The 16,770-nt window shown below is 31.1% G+C and overlaps 1 protein-coding gene across 1 annotated transcript; it reads left to right on the top strand.

The window, feature by feature from the left end:
• The first annotated feature begins 11,604 nt into the window (after positions 1 to 11,604).
• LOC107416575 (ubiquitin receptor RAD23d) lies at positions 11,605 to 16,495 on the top strand. The gene is made up of 12 exons (XM_016025081.4): positions 11,605 to 11,807; positions 12,491 to 12,652; positions 12,748 to 12,801; positions 13,569 to 13,642; positions 13,777 to 13,836; positions 13,987 to 14,164; positions 14,806 to 14,961; positions 15,040 to 15,105; positions 15,189 to 15,236; positions 15,345 to 15,451; positions 15,538 to 15,616; positions 16,097 to 16,495. Exons 1-12 carry the CDS (start codon positions 11,742 to 11,744, stop codon positions 16,211 to 16,213), a joined length of 1,167 nt encoding a protein of 388 aa, XP_015880567.1. The 5' UTR covers positions 11,605 to 11,741; the 3' UTR covers positions 16,214 to 16,495.
• The last annotated feature ends 275 nt before the right edge of the window (positions 16,496 to 16,770 follow it).

Genomic DNA, 16,770 nt, shown 5'->3' with positions numbered 1-16,770 from the left:
TTGTTTACTGTATTTTGGTGGATTTGTTGCACTCTTATTAAAGATGAAGGTCTCGGTTTTAAGGATCTGGTGCTTCTCAATCAAGCCCTTCTAAGTAAGCTTGCTTGGAAATGTATGGTGGATTTTTCTCCGATTTCTGCTTTTCTAAGACCTCATTTTTCTTGCAAACGGTACATTATCTAGCTTCTTCGGTTTGGCAATCTATACGGGATATTTATGTTTCTCCTATAATACTTAAATATTAACACAATAAAAATAAAAATATAATTATAATATCAATATTCATTAGTATTCTATTTTTACTAGTATTTAACTATATCTATTTGTTTTATTGTTATTATAAACGATGATAAGAAGATAAAATACAAAAATAAAACAGTACATTACAACACATAAAAAAAAATACAAATTATTCTCATGAATAGCCCAAAAATACAAAATAACAAAATTTAGTTAATAATAATATAAAATAACCGTATTAGCCGTACTAAGAGAACCTATAGTTTTTTTATTAGTAAGGATTCCAAAAATTGTGAATTTTCTAGCTATATGCAGTCAAATTAATTATAAGATTAACTAACATATAGGCTGAAGCAAAAAGGAATAATAAATTTTTTATTTTGTTAAGATTAAAAAATGAATTAAAAATACCTGTGTTATTAAAATTAGAAAAAAAAAATCTAACTAAAAAAAGTGAAAATTAACTTTCTCTATTTTAAACCAAAAAAGTACAAATAAACATTTTTCATTTTAATTACATTTAATTTTGCCATTAATTAATTGTGTTCTGTAGTTATATTTATAAATAATTATACATATAAGTGACAAATGAATACAAATAAATATAAATATAGGGAAAATGGCTTGAAATAAAAAAAAATGTAAAAGAAAAGGAAAATTTTAAAATTGGAGAGACATAAGGGACTACAAATATTTTATAGGGTAAAAACAAATAATGTGTACATTAGGCGAGACATAAGAGATGCAAATTTGTGCTAATAGCTGTTGAAGGAAAGATACAATGGATTGAGATAATGAAAAGACATACAAACAAACTTTTGAAGAACCTCTCTTATTGACATTCTAATAGAGTGTTTAAACCACACTCAATTTGTTGCTCCTTTGCACCAAAAGCAATGACTACACTAATTTATATGCGTCGATCTATTTCAAAGTAAAGTTTTCTAGTCTCCTTATCGTCTCTTCTATTAAGGCCATCCTAAACTAAAAGCTTCTAAACTTGCTTAGCTCAGGTTGAACGATAATGCCAAATAGAGACATGTTTACACTTTTAATCAGCGTTACCAACTCATACCAAGAAAATTGAAAAATATGGATTAATCTTATGTGTTTAATCATTGTACTATAATAATGAGAAAAAAAAAAAAAAGATTTTGCCAAAACATGGAGTCCAAACCATAAATATGTGAGAAAATTATATGATGGGGTGGTATCAAATCAGTTGGTACTTGTCCAAGTGATTTAATGCCATGTGTTAACAATTTATCACATTAGCTCCAAATTTTAATTGATTTTTGTTTTGGGAAACTAAACCTTCTACACGTTTTTTCTTCTCCCTTTGCATGGTGACTTTATTTTTCTCTATCTCCCCTTTGAGTTTCACAATAAAATTTCAAATCGTTTCCCAAAACTCCATATAAAAACATTAGAGAGCTCAAAATCCTTGTCTTTTTTTTTTTTTTTAAATTTTTTAAACTTTTTTTCTTGTAAAATCCACCATGAAAGATTTTTGAGTAAAAAAAGGACTATGCAACAATCTTCACCACATAAAATATTTTTTTACCTTCTCGATACTTAACGAAATTGAAGAATTTAAATTTGAAAATTGCTTTGTAGTCTAAACAAAAATCAAATCTCGTTTTGCTTTTATACTTCGTGAGTTTAATTACAGATTTTCTTTTTGTGTTAAATCAATGGGAGATGGCTCTATAAGAAAAGATAAATGTTTATCTTCAAGCTTTTGTTCATAAAAATGAAGATGGAGAAACCGATAAACCATGGAAATCAGAAGAGGAGGGAGAAAGGTGTTGCGAAGGCACCAAAAAAAAAAAAAATGTTTATTTTTCCAAAAAATAGTAATTAGGACGGTGGCGTGGCATATTTTTATCCTTTGATATTGAATCACTTGGAATGCTACATACTGGTACCAGGTCATACAAATTTGTATTGCATTTTCATGGTTTCGTCTCTTTATTTTGGCTTTTTTTTTTCTTTTTTTTTTTCCCCTCATTATTATAGTATTGTGGTTAAACGTCAGAGCTTAAATCAAAAGCTACTCATAATCACACCACCATTCTTCATCCTGGCCCATCTTTTAAGTGCAACCTCCAAAGAAATTAAGCACTCCCTATCCTAGCTTCATCTATCAATATTTTTTTTATTCATCGTCAATAAGTCTTCATCTACTTAGCCAATTTAATGGCCTTCTGCATCCTTTTATGATCTATGCGTGGTCTAACAGAAGCAGATTCTGAAACCAATGCCATCAAAATATGATAAATACCTAATTCTGTGGATCTTTCATCTCCATTTATCAAAGATGCACAATGAAATAGCTTTACACTATCCATGTCAAGGTTCAAGGCTTCAGCGAAGTCTCTTCCATCTCTATTTTCATCCAAAATTTTGGGGCCAAGACTTCTAACTAGAGGTGGCAATTCATGTCAGTTGGTCATATTTGTGTCAACTCATTTAATAATTATATCTTAATTATTTGACCCTAACATGACTCATTTATTAATTATGCCAAAACCCTCAATTCGAACACGATCTATTTAATAAATAGGTAACATAACACAACCCGTATAACCTGTTTGTTAAATTGGTTAACTCGAGTTATATTAGCTGATTTATATAAAATTGACCAATTTATATGAAATTATAAAATTGACCTAATTGAAGAAATTGACATGTTTAAATTAATTATATCAAATAATCTTATACAATTTTGTAATACCCCATCCTAAAGCATACCGAAATTTTTCACGCATTGATTAAATGGCACACACATTGACTCTTTGCTGTGGATGGAGTTTTGCATTGATTAAGGCACTGTTGGGAAGTACATATTAACCCGAGTACGTGGAATGGTAGTATGCTGAAAACAGAGTTGTAGTTTGAAAATTATAAGCGAAATAAGTCGCAGTTTGAAATGTTTGAGTGGTGCCGCATTTTACCTTTCACTTTTGCAAAATTTGGTTTTGACTTGTACATGGTTATAGAGTACTTATTGTTATAAGTTCATAGACTAGCGACACACTTAATTTGAACATATGCTTAAAAAGTTATGTACCTTTGAAGTTTGATAAATTTTTTCGAGACTGCATTTACCAGCTACCAATCTGTGCATGTGTGAAAAACGTGTGCATAGTATCCATTGACATTGTGCCATCTGTCAAAAACCTAACCAATTTTGTGAGTGCATAGTGGCATCTATAAGTGGTTTTAATTGGTGGAGAGGAGAGAGAAAGAGAAAGAAGAGGGAGGAGAGAGAACTATCCATTGTTGGTCAACCACGCTCCAGTCACCATCGGTGTGCACACTCTGGACCACTAGGTTGACCCTTGAAACTGGATAGTTTGCCAAATTTCATCGCCAGTAGGTAGTGGTGCGTAGGGATCGGCATGTTTTTCGACTGCAGTTCCGTCCGCTTCAATCTAGCAACCTTTTTGTTACACCATCCCTACCACATTGTTATCCACCTTCAGGCCGATCAACCAACCAAATTTCATGGGCAGTGGCCGCCTATCGTGCTCGCGTTGGCGATGTTTACCGGCAACCATGGTGGCTTGCCGGAACCCTTGGTTTTGGTGAGTTTCTATCGTCTCCACCAACTCTTTTCCCATATTTTGACCTTTTTATTTGCAACTTGTTAGATTGGGAGATCCAAGGACAATTAATTCCCGAGCTTCTCGGTTGGATCCTTACCACCACCGGTTTGATCTTCGAAAGGTAAAACCTGATCTGTAGTCCTCATATTATAAGTTTCATTTTGGTATAAAATTTGTGTATTTTAAACAAAGTTTATATTAGCTTCCTCGGACAAACTATGTATATATTATACGTGTTTAAAATACTATTTTAATAGTTAAGTAATTATTTTTTGGAGAAATGTTTCCTTTTTTGGTTTGTTTTTCTTTATGTACACTTACATTTACGATAAATCCTCCCTTAAAAATTGACACCACAAAGATCTCTCTTTATTTTTGTAGCATAAAAAAAAATATCTCTCTTAATTTCTTACCCCAAAAAAAAAAAAATACAAAAATTTAAAAAAACAAAAGAAAAAAAAAATCCTTTCAAGCATGCCAATCCATCATATATCCTTTGTGGTCGAATTATGCTTTCTTCTTTGTAAAAGAGTATTAAGAGTGAGGCATTTGCATACAAAGATAATAAATTGATAGGTATGATAATTTAAGTCATGATACAATAACACAATTTGAAAATGATACATAGTTAACAAACTTGAGTTTCCTATAAATGGGTTTTGATTAATTTGGATCAACTCGTTTAATATAATTATTAAATATTTTTTTTTGCATCTACTTAACCTATCATTGATTCAAATTGACCCATTTAACTAAATATGTTGATTATCATGCATCACAACCCGACACACTTGTAACTCATTTAAATTATTATTTTAAAATATTAAATTTACCATTACTAAATTTTAATTATTGAGTTACATATTTATTTAGAGTTGTAATATTACTTCTCTTTAATATTTATTTACTTTAATATATGTTTAATAAAACTATGAACTTAACAAACCAAAATAATAATAATATATCTAAAATTATTTAAAATATAAAAAAATAGATTATTAATTTTTTATGTTATTTTTAAAGGACTAAATATTAGTTTTATTATATATATATATATATATATCTATATTTAACGATTATATGAAATTATGATGTTGTTATATATTGTGTTAGTGTAAAAAAAAAGTTGTAAATATAATTATTTGGCTTTAGATATATATTTTAGATTACGGTTATTTCATGATTAAATTATTTTTAGATTTTTTGTAGCAATTAATTTAAAATAATTTAATTTATATAATTGGACCAATTTTCCATAAACAGGTTATGTTCACCTAAAGTAACCTATTTAATAAATAAGTTATATAGATTGTGTCATGTTACCTTTTCGTTAAACATGTTGTGTTTGGACTAAAAATTTCTAATAGGATTAATGACTAAGGTTGAACAATTTCAATAGGTTAATAAATCAATAGGTTAATAAATAAGTTGACTTGAACACAATCTGGTATCATGAATTGTCACCTTTAAATTGGCATGTATTATTAACTAGGCTTCAATTAGATCAATCTGATTGTAAAATCAACATAATTTTATGTTTTAGCTCTTAGATCATTTTAATGACTAAGATATTAAAACAAATTTACATTTTGTGTTCACTTTCCCTAAATAAGGTTTAGTATTTAATATATCTATAATTTATCACTAATTAAATTTTAAATTATAATTTTTGATGAGATCCAAAAGTTAATAAAAAAATATTCAATATTAAAATTATCAAGTTGACCTAATGTAAACCTGACTCTATAATACACATAAACAAATGCAAGGGGGGGGGGGGGGGGGGGGGAGGAGAAAAAATGAGTTGCTTCTTGATTATTTATTTTTTATTATTATTATTATTTTCTTCAAAGATGACCTTTTCTTTTTTTTTTCTTTCTTTTTTTTTTGATTTTTAACGGTGAACTAATAAAAAATATTTTTTTAATAAAATGCATATTATTATTTCCTTTTGATATATTAATAAAATGCTTTGATATATTAATAAAATACACCATAAAAGTGGTAGATTTTATTAGTCAGAATTTCTTAGCCATTTTTCCATTATAAATATTGAATATATTTAATTCAAGGGTATTTAAGCTTAAAGCATGAGAATCAAATTGAAAGAGAGTAAGCTGATTTCATAATGATTATAAATATATTTACGCTTAAAACATGGGAATCAAATTGAAAGAAAGTAACCTAATTTCATAATAATTATAAATATAAGTAAATATTATTAATCATTAATATTAAAGGTTTTTTTTTTTTAACCAACCATTTAATGGTGATAACATTTATTCATTTAAGCATTCATTTATCTTTATTTAAATTATATGAATGTGTCAATCAAATAATGTATTAACATGTATCATTTGATAAATAACTTTTGTGTATATTTTGGTGTCTGTAACACTACTATTTAATATACTTGTCCATTCTTTATAATAACACTACTCAAACACTCAAGAAGGATTAGGCTTTAAAAAGTTTCAAATTTTATTGCTAGACAAATATAATAAATAATTCAATATGAAATTTATGTTGCTTGTTGTTAGATGCTTAGATTCATTTTACATATTTGGTCATTCTTCCATGTTTATTCATTTATTTATTGGATTAGTATCTATAAAATATTGCACACCATATATTGTTTCTTTTTGGTCATCTAGTTTTTGAATTGTTTATTATTTTAAAATCTTCTATGAAAATGTATTTTCGGATATATTTGAGGAGAATATGTTTGGCTAGCTATTTTTAAAATATTTTTTTCTTTCAGAAAATTGAAAATAATTGTTTAATACATTTATAAGGCATTGATCGTTATTTTAAAAAAAATTTTTGAAAGAATAAAAATTAGGAAACAAATTTTTTGTTTGTTTTTCTTTATTTTGGAAACACTTTTAACATAATAAAAAGTAATCCAAACCACCAATTTTGTATCACTAAATGAAACCAGTGTTTGACCATTGTTTTTTGAAAGTAATGATTGAAAACAAAAAACAACCAAAAAAAAAAAAAAAAAGGTTTTTGTACCACGGGACCTACATGCACGTTTGTGGTTGATTAGTTTAAAACAGTGTTTTAAAAGATGGAAAAATATGTCATCTAGGCGTGATACTTTTAGATAACGCCTCGTATAGTAGTAAGGCTTAGAAAAAAATGATTTATGCTATGTTGACCGCCTAATGCACACCTAGGAGCTAAAAGGCCCAAGCCTTTTTGTTCAATTTTTTTTTTCTAAGATTATTTTTAAAAAATATTAAAAAACAATTCATAAAAAATAAAAAAAATAAAAAAAATTGTTAAAAAATGGAAACTTTTTAAGTTTAAGTTTTTTTTTCTTAAACAAAAAAAATGAAAACATAATGTATAAGGATTAAGAAATTAGAGAGAAATTATAACAAAAAAAGGAAAAAATGAAATAGAAAAAAGGAATTAGAGACTTTACTAGCAAATGATACTAGTAATGCACAATCATGCATTGCCGAAAGTTGTGATGATGAGATGGAGAATGATACGTTACTATCTAAAAAAAGTTTTAGAAATGCTCAAGTTGAAATTAGGGAACTTGAGGAAAATGATTTTGTATCGGATGGCATGGAAGATGAGTTTGATGAAAATGTAGATATTGAATTGGAATCCGATAAAAAATTAGACAATAATTAGATTATGGTAATAATTAAAGTATGTATTAATTTTGCAATTCTTAGGTACTTGTAGGTTTGTAATATATATGTTTTGAAACTAATCTGTTGTTGGAAACTTAGAAAACATGAATTTTTATAAATTTGTTATGATCAATAACATGTTAATTTATATTTATTACACATATAAGGTAATATAGACTTATATATATTTAACATTTAAAAGATGAATTATTTTATTTATTTAGTAGCGTTATAATAATTAAAATAATAATATAATTATGAAACGTCTTTTCATGCCTAAGCTTCGCTTAGACATACCTAGACTCATAGGCCATGTTTATTTCACTTGATTGGGCAAGTTAGGACAGGACTGTGACCCAGTTCGGTGTTTGGTAGCAACATTTTGATAAGGGGACAGGATATCCCAAACAGTAATTGTGTCCCATGCCAGCAGGCCAAATCAAACCCTTTCTACACCTGGGTCACTTTTGTCCCAAAATCGCCGAAGCTCTTCTCTCCCTCGCTGGTGTCTCTCACCGAAGCAACTCCTCACCGGATTGTGTCAACAATTGAAGCAGCTCTCTTCCTCGGTGAACGATTGTATTTTTCGCCGGACCTTTGCATCTCTCCGAGGAACAAACACAGCCGGTGAGTATGAATTTTTGCATCTCTGCATCGCTTTCGTTTTTCATTTTTATACCCATTTTCTTCAACGTTTATTGGTTCATGGCAAGTACGGTTAGCTTGTCTTGTAGCGATTCCTTCCCATTGATTTATAGGATTTTGGTGCTGGTTTTTGTGTTTTTGTGATTGGGTTTCTTTCGTGGATAATCGTGGCTAACCAGCATAGAATTGAGTTGATTGTGAGCATAATCGGTGTTGTGTCTGATGCTCTTTCTAAGTACCTAGGTTTGTTCGTGGTTCTGTCCAGTTTGATATGGGGGTTGGTTGTCTATTATGGGCCCATTGTTGTGTTCTTGGTGTTTGCCAGGTTGAATGGGAAGATTGTGCCATGGGAATCCAATGGAGAATATACTTGTGTGTAGAAGCAAGATAGTTGGGTGCCTGCTTATTTCACATTTGGCAATTCTTACTATGTTGTGGTCTGCTACTGCAATAGTGGAGGCGCAGGTGTTTGTGATCAGTGGAACTATTTCACAGTGGTACAGAAGGCCAAGGTCAGTTATCCATAGTTGGGAGTTCGAATTTATGAACAATTTTTTCATAAAATTCCGATAGTATATTTTATTTGGCTGCTGAAACCTTTCTCTTTTTCTTTCAGATTGAGATTGTGCTGGGGAAGTCTGAGAAATTGGACTCTCTTATGACTGCTGCTGTGGCATCTGAGATAGCTACTGAAGACGAGGAAAATGTTAAGGAGATTGGTAAGGAAAACAAGGAAAGTGGAAAGGAAAATGATATATGATAGAAACCTTCTTTTGCAATGCCTTTTTTTTTTTTTTTTCGTTTTTTTGTAGTTTAATATAACATTCTTCAGATTTTGTGGTTGATTAGGAAAGGAATTGCATTTACCTTTCTTTAGATTAGTCTGCAGCTTGTTTTTTGGTCAAATTGGTTTTCTTTTCTAAAATTTGTTTATGGGAACCATCTATTCCACTAATTAAAGTTCTGTTCATTTGTTGCTTATGAAAATGGTCCTTGCAGAACTAATTCCGTTCATAATGAGAAAACAGCGCAAACAAATGAGTTGCCTACTAATCGAAGACTCAGTGTAGAGAAAAATTAATTGGGCCCGATGGCCTCCTAGGAAACAAGTATATATTTTTTAATTCTAATTATAAATCCCATTAAATTATTTTTATTTTTATTTTTAGTTGATTGTTATTTATGAAATACTATATTATAATTTAATTTTAATTTATATCTAAAATTATATATTAATATAATTTGTGGATGTAAAAAAAAAAATTTTAAATTTTTTTTATGTAAATATAAATATATAAACTTACAATTTTAATTAAATATAATATATATATTTTTTTGTAAATATAAAGATCATTTTTAAATTTTTCATTTTAAAAAAATAAAAAATTATACTGTATCAAACATGTGACAACTAGTCCTCCATTCAGTCCGGAATTCTGCCTAACACAGAACTGTACTATTGTATTCTATTCAATCATGTCTGATCCGAACCTGTTCTGTCCGATCTAAATCTATCCTGCATATCAAACGCCACAATAAGGTTTAAGGCTTGACTTTGCCGTCTGACGACGCATTGCGCCTTTTAGAACACTGGTTTAAAAGTCTACTCACCTCTTTTGCCTATAAATTATTTTAACGTAGCAACAACTCTGACAGCATTTGTAATAACCCACCGATCAATTGGATATTTCCGAAAATGCCAATCAAGTTGTTTTTGGAATTTTAAGTCTACCTTTATATACTAAACTAGGGTGTAGTCAATGATCAATGTAAGACTCTGATGATAACCCTTAACTAGACTTAAACCTAAAAACACCTTAATGTGCTAATTCAGGGTTTAGGATCACCTAAGTTGGCCTAGCAGATGAGGCCACTAAAATGGGCTAGGTATTTGGGACCATTCATATGAGTTGGGCATCTGGACCATCGTAAATGCTCGAAATTCTGAATTTTCAAATATCCAATTTTTTTTTCTAAAACAATAAAAAACAGTTTTTTATTTTTCTATTTTGAAAATAAAAACAAATAACACAACAAAACAAGTCCATATATATATATATATATTTTTTTTTTCTTCATTGGAAAATTTAGTAGGGCAGCAAAAGCTCATTTAATTATTACTCCAAAATTAAAATATATATATATATATATATATATATTTTGTCATTCTTTGTTCTGACTCCAAAATAGTATTTTAAAAGAGGAAGGTACAAGACTAGGCATTTTCGTTATTATGAGTTGAAGAGTAAGCCTTAGGGCATTGCGTTTTTGGAAATTAATTTTGATATTACAAAAATTAAATATATATTTAAATTGATATGAAATTAAAGATAAAAAATATAAATATAACAAAAATGTAAAATGAAGAAGTATAAATAAATATACAATAAAACATACACTCCTAGTTTATAGATAATAATAATTATACAACATAAATTTTATAAAATAAAAATAAAATTATTATATTTAAGTATATCTATAAGGTGTATGCCTTATTATTCGAGGTGCAAACAAATGCATTTTTAAGTTCAAAATGTATATTTTATTTCTTAAAGTCTGTCTTCTAAAAATATTATTTCAAATATTAAGTATCAAAAAATGCTCCAAAATAGTTTATAATCGTAAATTTACAATCACTTGGCCCACGGTATGACAAGAAAGTCTTGTTTAATGTTTGCTAACAAATTTTGAATATAAAAAATAAGAAGTTTATAGAGAAATTGTGAAAATAAAGATTAAAATAACTGAATTATCCATCTAAGTAGGTCATACTTATTAAAAAAATTTGGACACCATTTATTATTTGTTTTTGTTATGTATTAGTCTAATCACTTTTTATTTTTTATTTTTTTCCCAAAGAGACCGTCCATTAATCAAATGTCTTGAAAATGTTTCCCGATCTTACCAAATTTCATTTTCCATTCTATATACTTGTCGTGTATACGAAACAATCTCTTTATTTATTAATTTTTTTGGTCGTCAAAATAATTTCTTTATTTACTCCATTAACAGGCCCACGGCCCAAAAAAAAAAGTTTATCTACGGCAAGATATATAGAAAGCTCCAAAATTTTCTCCCTAACCATTCGTCATTCTCAATTGCATCAAAACAAAACCGACAAGAAGTAATAAAATCCAACGGGCCACATGAATTAGAAACCAAAGCGGCCCTACACTTTTCACACGTGCCGTGGTCAGTTCTCACGTGCCACTTAATATATACGGATAAATCCCAATGAATCACTCTCACAAACTAGTCGTTGCCGGGACACAGAAATCTAGCTCACTCCGGTACTACCGAAACGAAGTTTAACAAAATCCAATCTGTAATTGACACGTGCCACATGACCTTCGTGGAGCTTATTGAATGGGCTTTTAAACCACTCCTACAAATATCGCTACTACCTGATCATGGCCCATCTTCTTGTTATAAAAGGAAGAACAGCGATCGTGCTTTTAGTAATTTCGTTCTCGCAGTGACTTTCCCCTCTCTCTCTCTTTCTCTCTATAAAGGTGTCGCCGGCCGGAACCTGATATTGGAGACTCGCCGGGTAGTCGGAACTGTACGGAAATATTTACATCGTAGGAAGAAGATGAAGGTTTTCGTGAAGACACTGAAGGGTACTAACTTCGAGATCGAAGTGAAACCCGAAGACTTGGTACGATATTGAAAAAAAAAAAAAAAAAAAAAAAAAACAAAGTCTCTTAATTTCTTATTTGTTAGATGGAAAAGGGGAATACTTGTGCTTATTTGACGTGACTTTTGATTCAATTTTTTAGATTTTCGGGATTTAGGAACTGTCAGTGAATTAGGGTTTCTGATTGTTGTTTTTCAAACGGTTTGATTGGCCGAACATGCTGGAAAACCTATGCGGATAAAAATTGCTTTAGTTTTAAGAATTCTGTTTTCTTTTGGTTTTTCAAAATTCAAATTTGGATGCATTTATGTTTTGTTGGCGTTTTTTCTATTTGCGTTTGTGTTGGGTCAATTGGAATGGAATTCTTGTGTTAATGACAGATTTCTGAATTTGCAATTTGATAATAAATTGAATTCATTGAGCTTCTTATATCCATGGACGTCAGTTCATGTCCTGTATAAGCTGGTGAACTTTTACGAATTGAAATCTTTGAACTTTTATAAATTGCTGTTCTGTAAGCACTGCTGTGGAAAATTAGTACTGATATTGACCAATTTCATTATATTTTATCTGTTCAATTGAATTGTTGAGCCTTCAATTTGTGCTTCTGCTGACTCTAAGGTTACTTGTACACTACAAAGTTCTGCTTCCTTGACTAGTTCCACTTCTCCAATTTGTGATTTTTTTATTATTTGTTTTTTAAGGTTGTTGATGTCAAGAAGAACATAGAGACAGTTCAGGGGGCAGATGTATACCCTGCTTCTCAACAGATGCTCATTTATCAGGGGAAAGTTCTTAAGGATACAACAACTCTTGAAGAAAATAAAGTTGCTGAAAATAGTTTTATTGTTATCATGTTAAGCAAGGTGGGTTTCATTGTCTCTTTTGTTCAAGTTATGAAGAAATTAACTGTTTTAATCACGCATGAATATGTTTGATTTCTTTGTGCCATAAAATGTAGACTAAGGTTTCGCCAAGTGGAGCATCAGGTACGTCAGGCGCTGCAACAAGTCAGGTAAGTTTGAAAATGCTGCTGAAAACTCCCTTGCTCAAATTCTGTTCTTCTAAGAGGATTGGAAGCTCTAGGGTTTACTTTTATCAAATTTCTATGTAGAACTCTTTTCTTGCATCTGAGAAAGAGATAGTTTTGTTTTGTTTGCAATTAAAGATTTAAACATATTGTTGTGGGGATTTTCTGTTTCATTGGTTGGTTTTGTGTTTATTGACGTCTTTCTAGGTCTCAGTTATTAGATATATTCTCAGAGCTTGATTAAAGATAATTCTTGGACAAATGTTATATAAGAATTATTAGACTATCAAGCCTATTCTCATTAAAACATTTCTAAATTTTCTTAATAAAGGAAGAGATAGTGGGATGAGATGAGATCATGGAATTTGACTCTTGGTTTTTCTTCTTTTACACTGAATTATGACAGAAAAATTGTTTTCCAATCACATATTTTATATAGGTATGTTAATTGATTTTGTAGACATTGGTGATTTGGATTGGACTGTAAAGATGGACTGTAAAGATGTTCTGTTGCTTAATTCTTTGGAGAATGTGTTCTAATTGTCCTCATTTTTATGAAAATGTAAATTTGTAACTCGTTGTTATGAATTGTCATGTGTTAAATACATATTTGCCGTAAATCATATATCGAAGACTCACAAAATAATTACTTATGGTACTTACTTTATATGGTCTTTTGTTTTTACTTGGTCACTGTTTTATGCTTTCAAATGGTAATCAGAGTCCCTCTAATCTAGCCAATGTTTCTGTAGGCTCAACCCGCAAGTACTCCTACCTCAACAGCACCATCTACAACATCTCAAGTTCCCCCCTCAGCTGTAGTGTTGTGAGTGTTGTTCCCTCATTATGTTGACTTGATGTTGCTCTATTGAATAAGCATATTTATGCTAATACTCGAGAAATGTAATGTGTGTTTAACCGTTGATTAATTTTCTCTTTTGCCCATTTTGAACTGTGTAGGCCACAGCCTGCCCCTCAAACTGCTCCTACTGCAGCTCCTACCACAGCCCCTACTGCGTCGTGAGTTCTTGTTATATATTATATTTTGCATGTCATTTTTTATAGTTAAAAATATGTTCTATGCAATAAACTTCTATTTTTTATTATTTTTTATTTCCATAGTTACCTTCTATATCTATCATTTTATTAATCCTTTTTGGGTTTTTGCAGCCCAGGATCTGATGTGTATGGCCAAGCTGCATCAAATCTTGTTGCAGGAAATAATTTAGAGTCTACCATTCAACAGATTCTTGATATGGGTGGAGGAAGTTGGGACCGGGATACTGTTGTTCGTGCTTTACGTGCTGCATTTAACAACCCTGAAAGAGCTGTGGAATATCTGTATTCTGTAAGTTCAGACCCTATTTTGTTGCTGTTAACTCAGTGACCGGATCTTGTTTGTTATTGGTTCGACACTGAATGCTGTTTCATACTAAGTGAGATAGGTAATCACCTAATACAATTAAGCTGTACTTTTTCTGTGTGATATGTTCCTGTTATACCGGCATGTGTTGTGAGGTTGAAAATGCAAGTCTCTAATACATGTTTGAAAATAGTTTCAGCTAGATTTTCAGTTAATTTTGTTAAGTTACCGTCAATTGTACCCGTCAATTGTACTAACTTAAGTTAATACCATTGGACCTATGTATATCAAGTTAACACTGTCACATACTTGACAACTCCCCGCATGTGTAGGTTGAGCTCTTCCAAAACCAATTGTTTCTTCCCCTTTAAATCACTAAATTCTTCTCCCAACTGTGCTCAACTTTTGTTATGAAATTCCTAGTTTTCTCGTGATTTTAAATCCTTTCAGCACTGTCGTGTCACTACAATAGCTTGTCACCAGTCTTCTAGATTTTTTTGAGAGAGGTGTTGTAGCACATGTTTTGAAATCTAAAAAGGCATCAGATTCCACTTATGTTGCTCTAGATTGCCTGAAAAGAGACGTGTACTAAAGTTAAATGTTAACATAAAAGGTGAATATGTCAGGGAATTCCTGAACAAGCTGAAATTCCACCGGTTGCCCGAGTTCCTACGAGTGGGCAGGCAACAAATCCTCCACCACTTAATTCTCCTGTACAGGCTCCACAGCCAGCAGCGCCTGCTGGTGGTCCTAATTCGAATCCACTGGATCTCTTTCCGCAGGTATATATTGTCTGATTAGTAGTTATAAACCCTATTATTAGGGGTGAAGCAATGAATTCTTTTTCTTTTTGAAATCAGGGCCTTCCAAATATGGGTGCAAATGCTGGTGCAGGCACCTTGGATTTCCTCCGCAACAGTCAACAGGTAGGCAAACATGTTTATCTGGGTGTGTACTGATTGTTCATTGGTGTGATTGAAATTTGTAATCTTATTACCCTTTATTGCAGTTCCAAGCATTGCGAGCTATGGTGCAAGCAAATCCCCAAATCCTGCAGGTATTGAATTGCTCATCTTTTTTTAAGGAAAAGGTTCCCTTGATATCTTGGTCAATTTTACCGGTTATGTTAGTATGGAAGAACTCATGCAATTTTATATTATTGCAGCCCATGCTTCAGGAGCTGGGAAAGCAGAATCCACATCTAATGCGGCTCATTCAAGAGCATCAAGCTGATTTTTTACGCCTCATAAATGAACCTGCTGAGGGAGAAGGGTGAGATAAATATGCTTTTCTACTGTCTTTCTGAGTATTTATTAATATATAGTTGCACATGCTGATCATATCTTAATGTAAGACAGGAATCTACTGGGTCAGTTGGCTTCGGCAATGCCACAGGCTGTGTCTGTCACCCCTGAGGAGCGAGAAGCCATTGAACGTGTAAGTTTATTAATCTCTCTTACAGTTTTTGCATTTATTAGTGTTTTTGAAATCTCAAAGTTGTGGCGAGAACAGTATTATATCCACATTGTTGCTTTTTTTATGAGGATTTTAGACATAATAAAATGAATTTAAGTGCTGCTTCTGGGATGTAATTCTAGGAGAGTAGTAGTCTTAAGTTCTGTGTTATGATGCATACAACATTTCTTCTGAGATGGGTATTTCTTTTACATTCTAATTTCGTGAGGATAATCTGTTGGATTTGTTTGTTTGAGTGGATTTTTATTATATCCAGCTGAAGAATGTGAAAGAATAATTTATTTCCTGGGTTGCATATATCAATTTCCCATTTTGATGATAGGAAAAGAAAGCTGTAAAATCCATGGGATATCTGCTTTAAATTTAAATCGCTGTTAAAGGCAATTTATGCTGTGCTTTGGCATGATGGCCTTATGTTTGTATAATGCAATTTTTTTGCAGCTTGAAGCTATGGGCTTTGATAGAGCTATAGTTTTGGAAGTATTCTTTGCATGCAACAAGAATGAGGAGCTGGCCGCCAATTATCTTTTGGATCACATGCATGAATTTGAAGAATGATCAACGTGGTGTTTTCTTATGTTCTCTGCTACATGTATCTTCCTTCCTTTCACCGACACTCCTCTACCATGTTGGTCGAGTTTATCAATATCCTTTAGGGTGTCTTACTCCAACTGTTTTCTTGTCAAGATTTCTATCTTTCGGATATAGTATTTTCAGAGTTACTGTTTCAAATCTCAATTCGAATGTTTAGCACTCTTAAGTAATTCAAGTCCACCACAAAATGCAGAAAAAACAGTATTTTAGAAATTCTCAATAAAATTGCTATCAATCTTGATCTTACGTAGGACATGTGGCCAAAAGATGGTTTAGATATTTAGTTGGTACCAAAAGATTTAATTGTCAATGCGAAGAGGTCTACCAAGGTGATGTGGCAAGGTGATGGATAAATGAATATTCTTAATTTTTCTTTTTTTTAAATTTTTGACAAAAGGATAACAACTTCATTAGTTTATAGTATCGTTAAGGGTTCACTGTGTCATCAGGATCATGAACTACTTTTGGAAATGAGTCTTACACGCCGAAATGGCCCCTTCGCTATCCGAAATTAAGCTTCC

This window comes from Ziziphus jujuba, chromosome 4 (assembly GCF_031755915.1).
Source record: "Ziziphus jujuba cultivar Dongzao chromosome 4, ASM3175591v1".
Classification (NCBI taxonomy): Eukaryota; Viridiplantae; Streptophyta; class Magnoliopsida; order Rosales; family Rhamnaceae; genus Ziziphus; species Ziziphus jujuba.
This window is presented reverse-complemented; position numbering and strand designations above follow the sequence as displayed.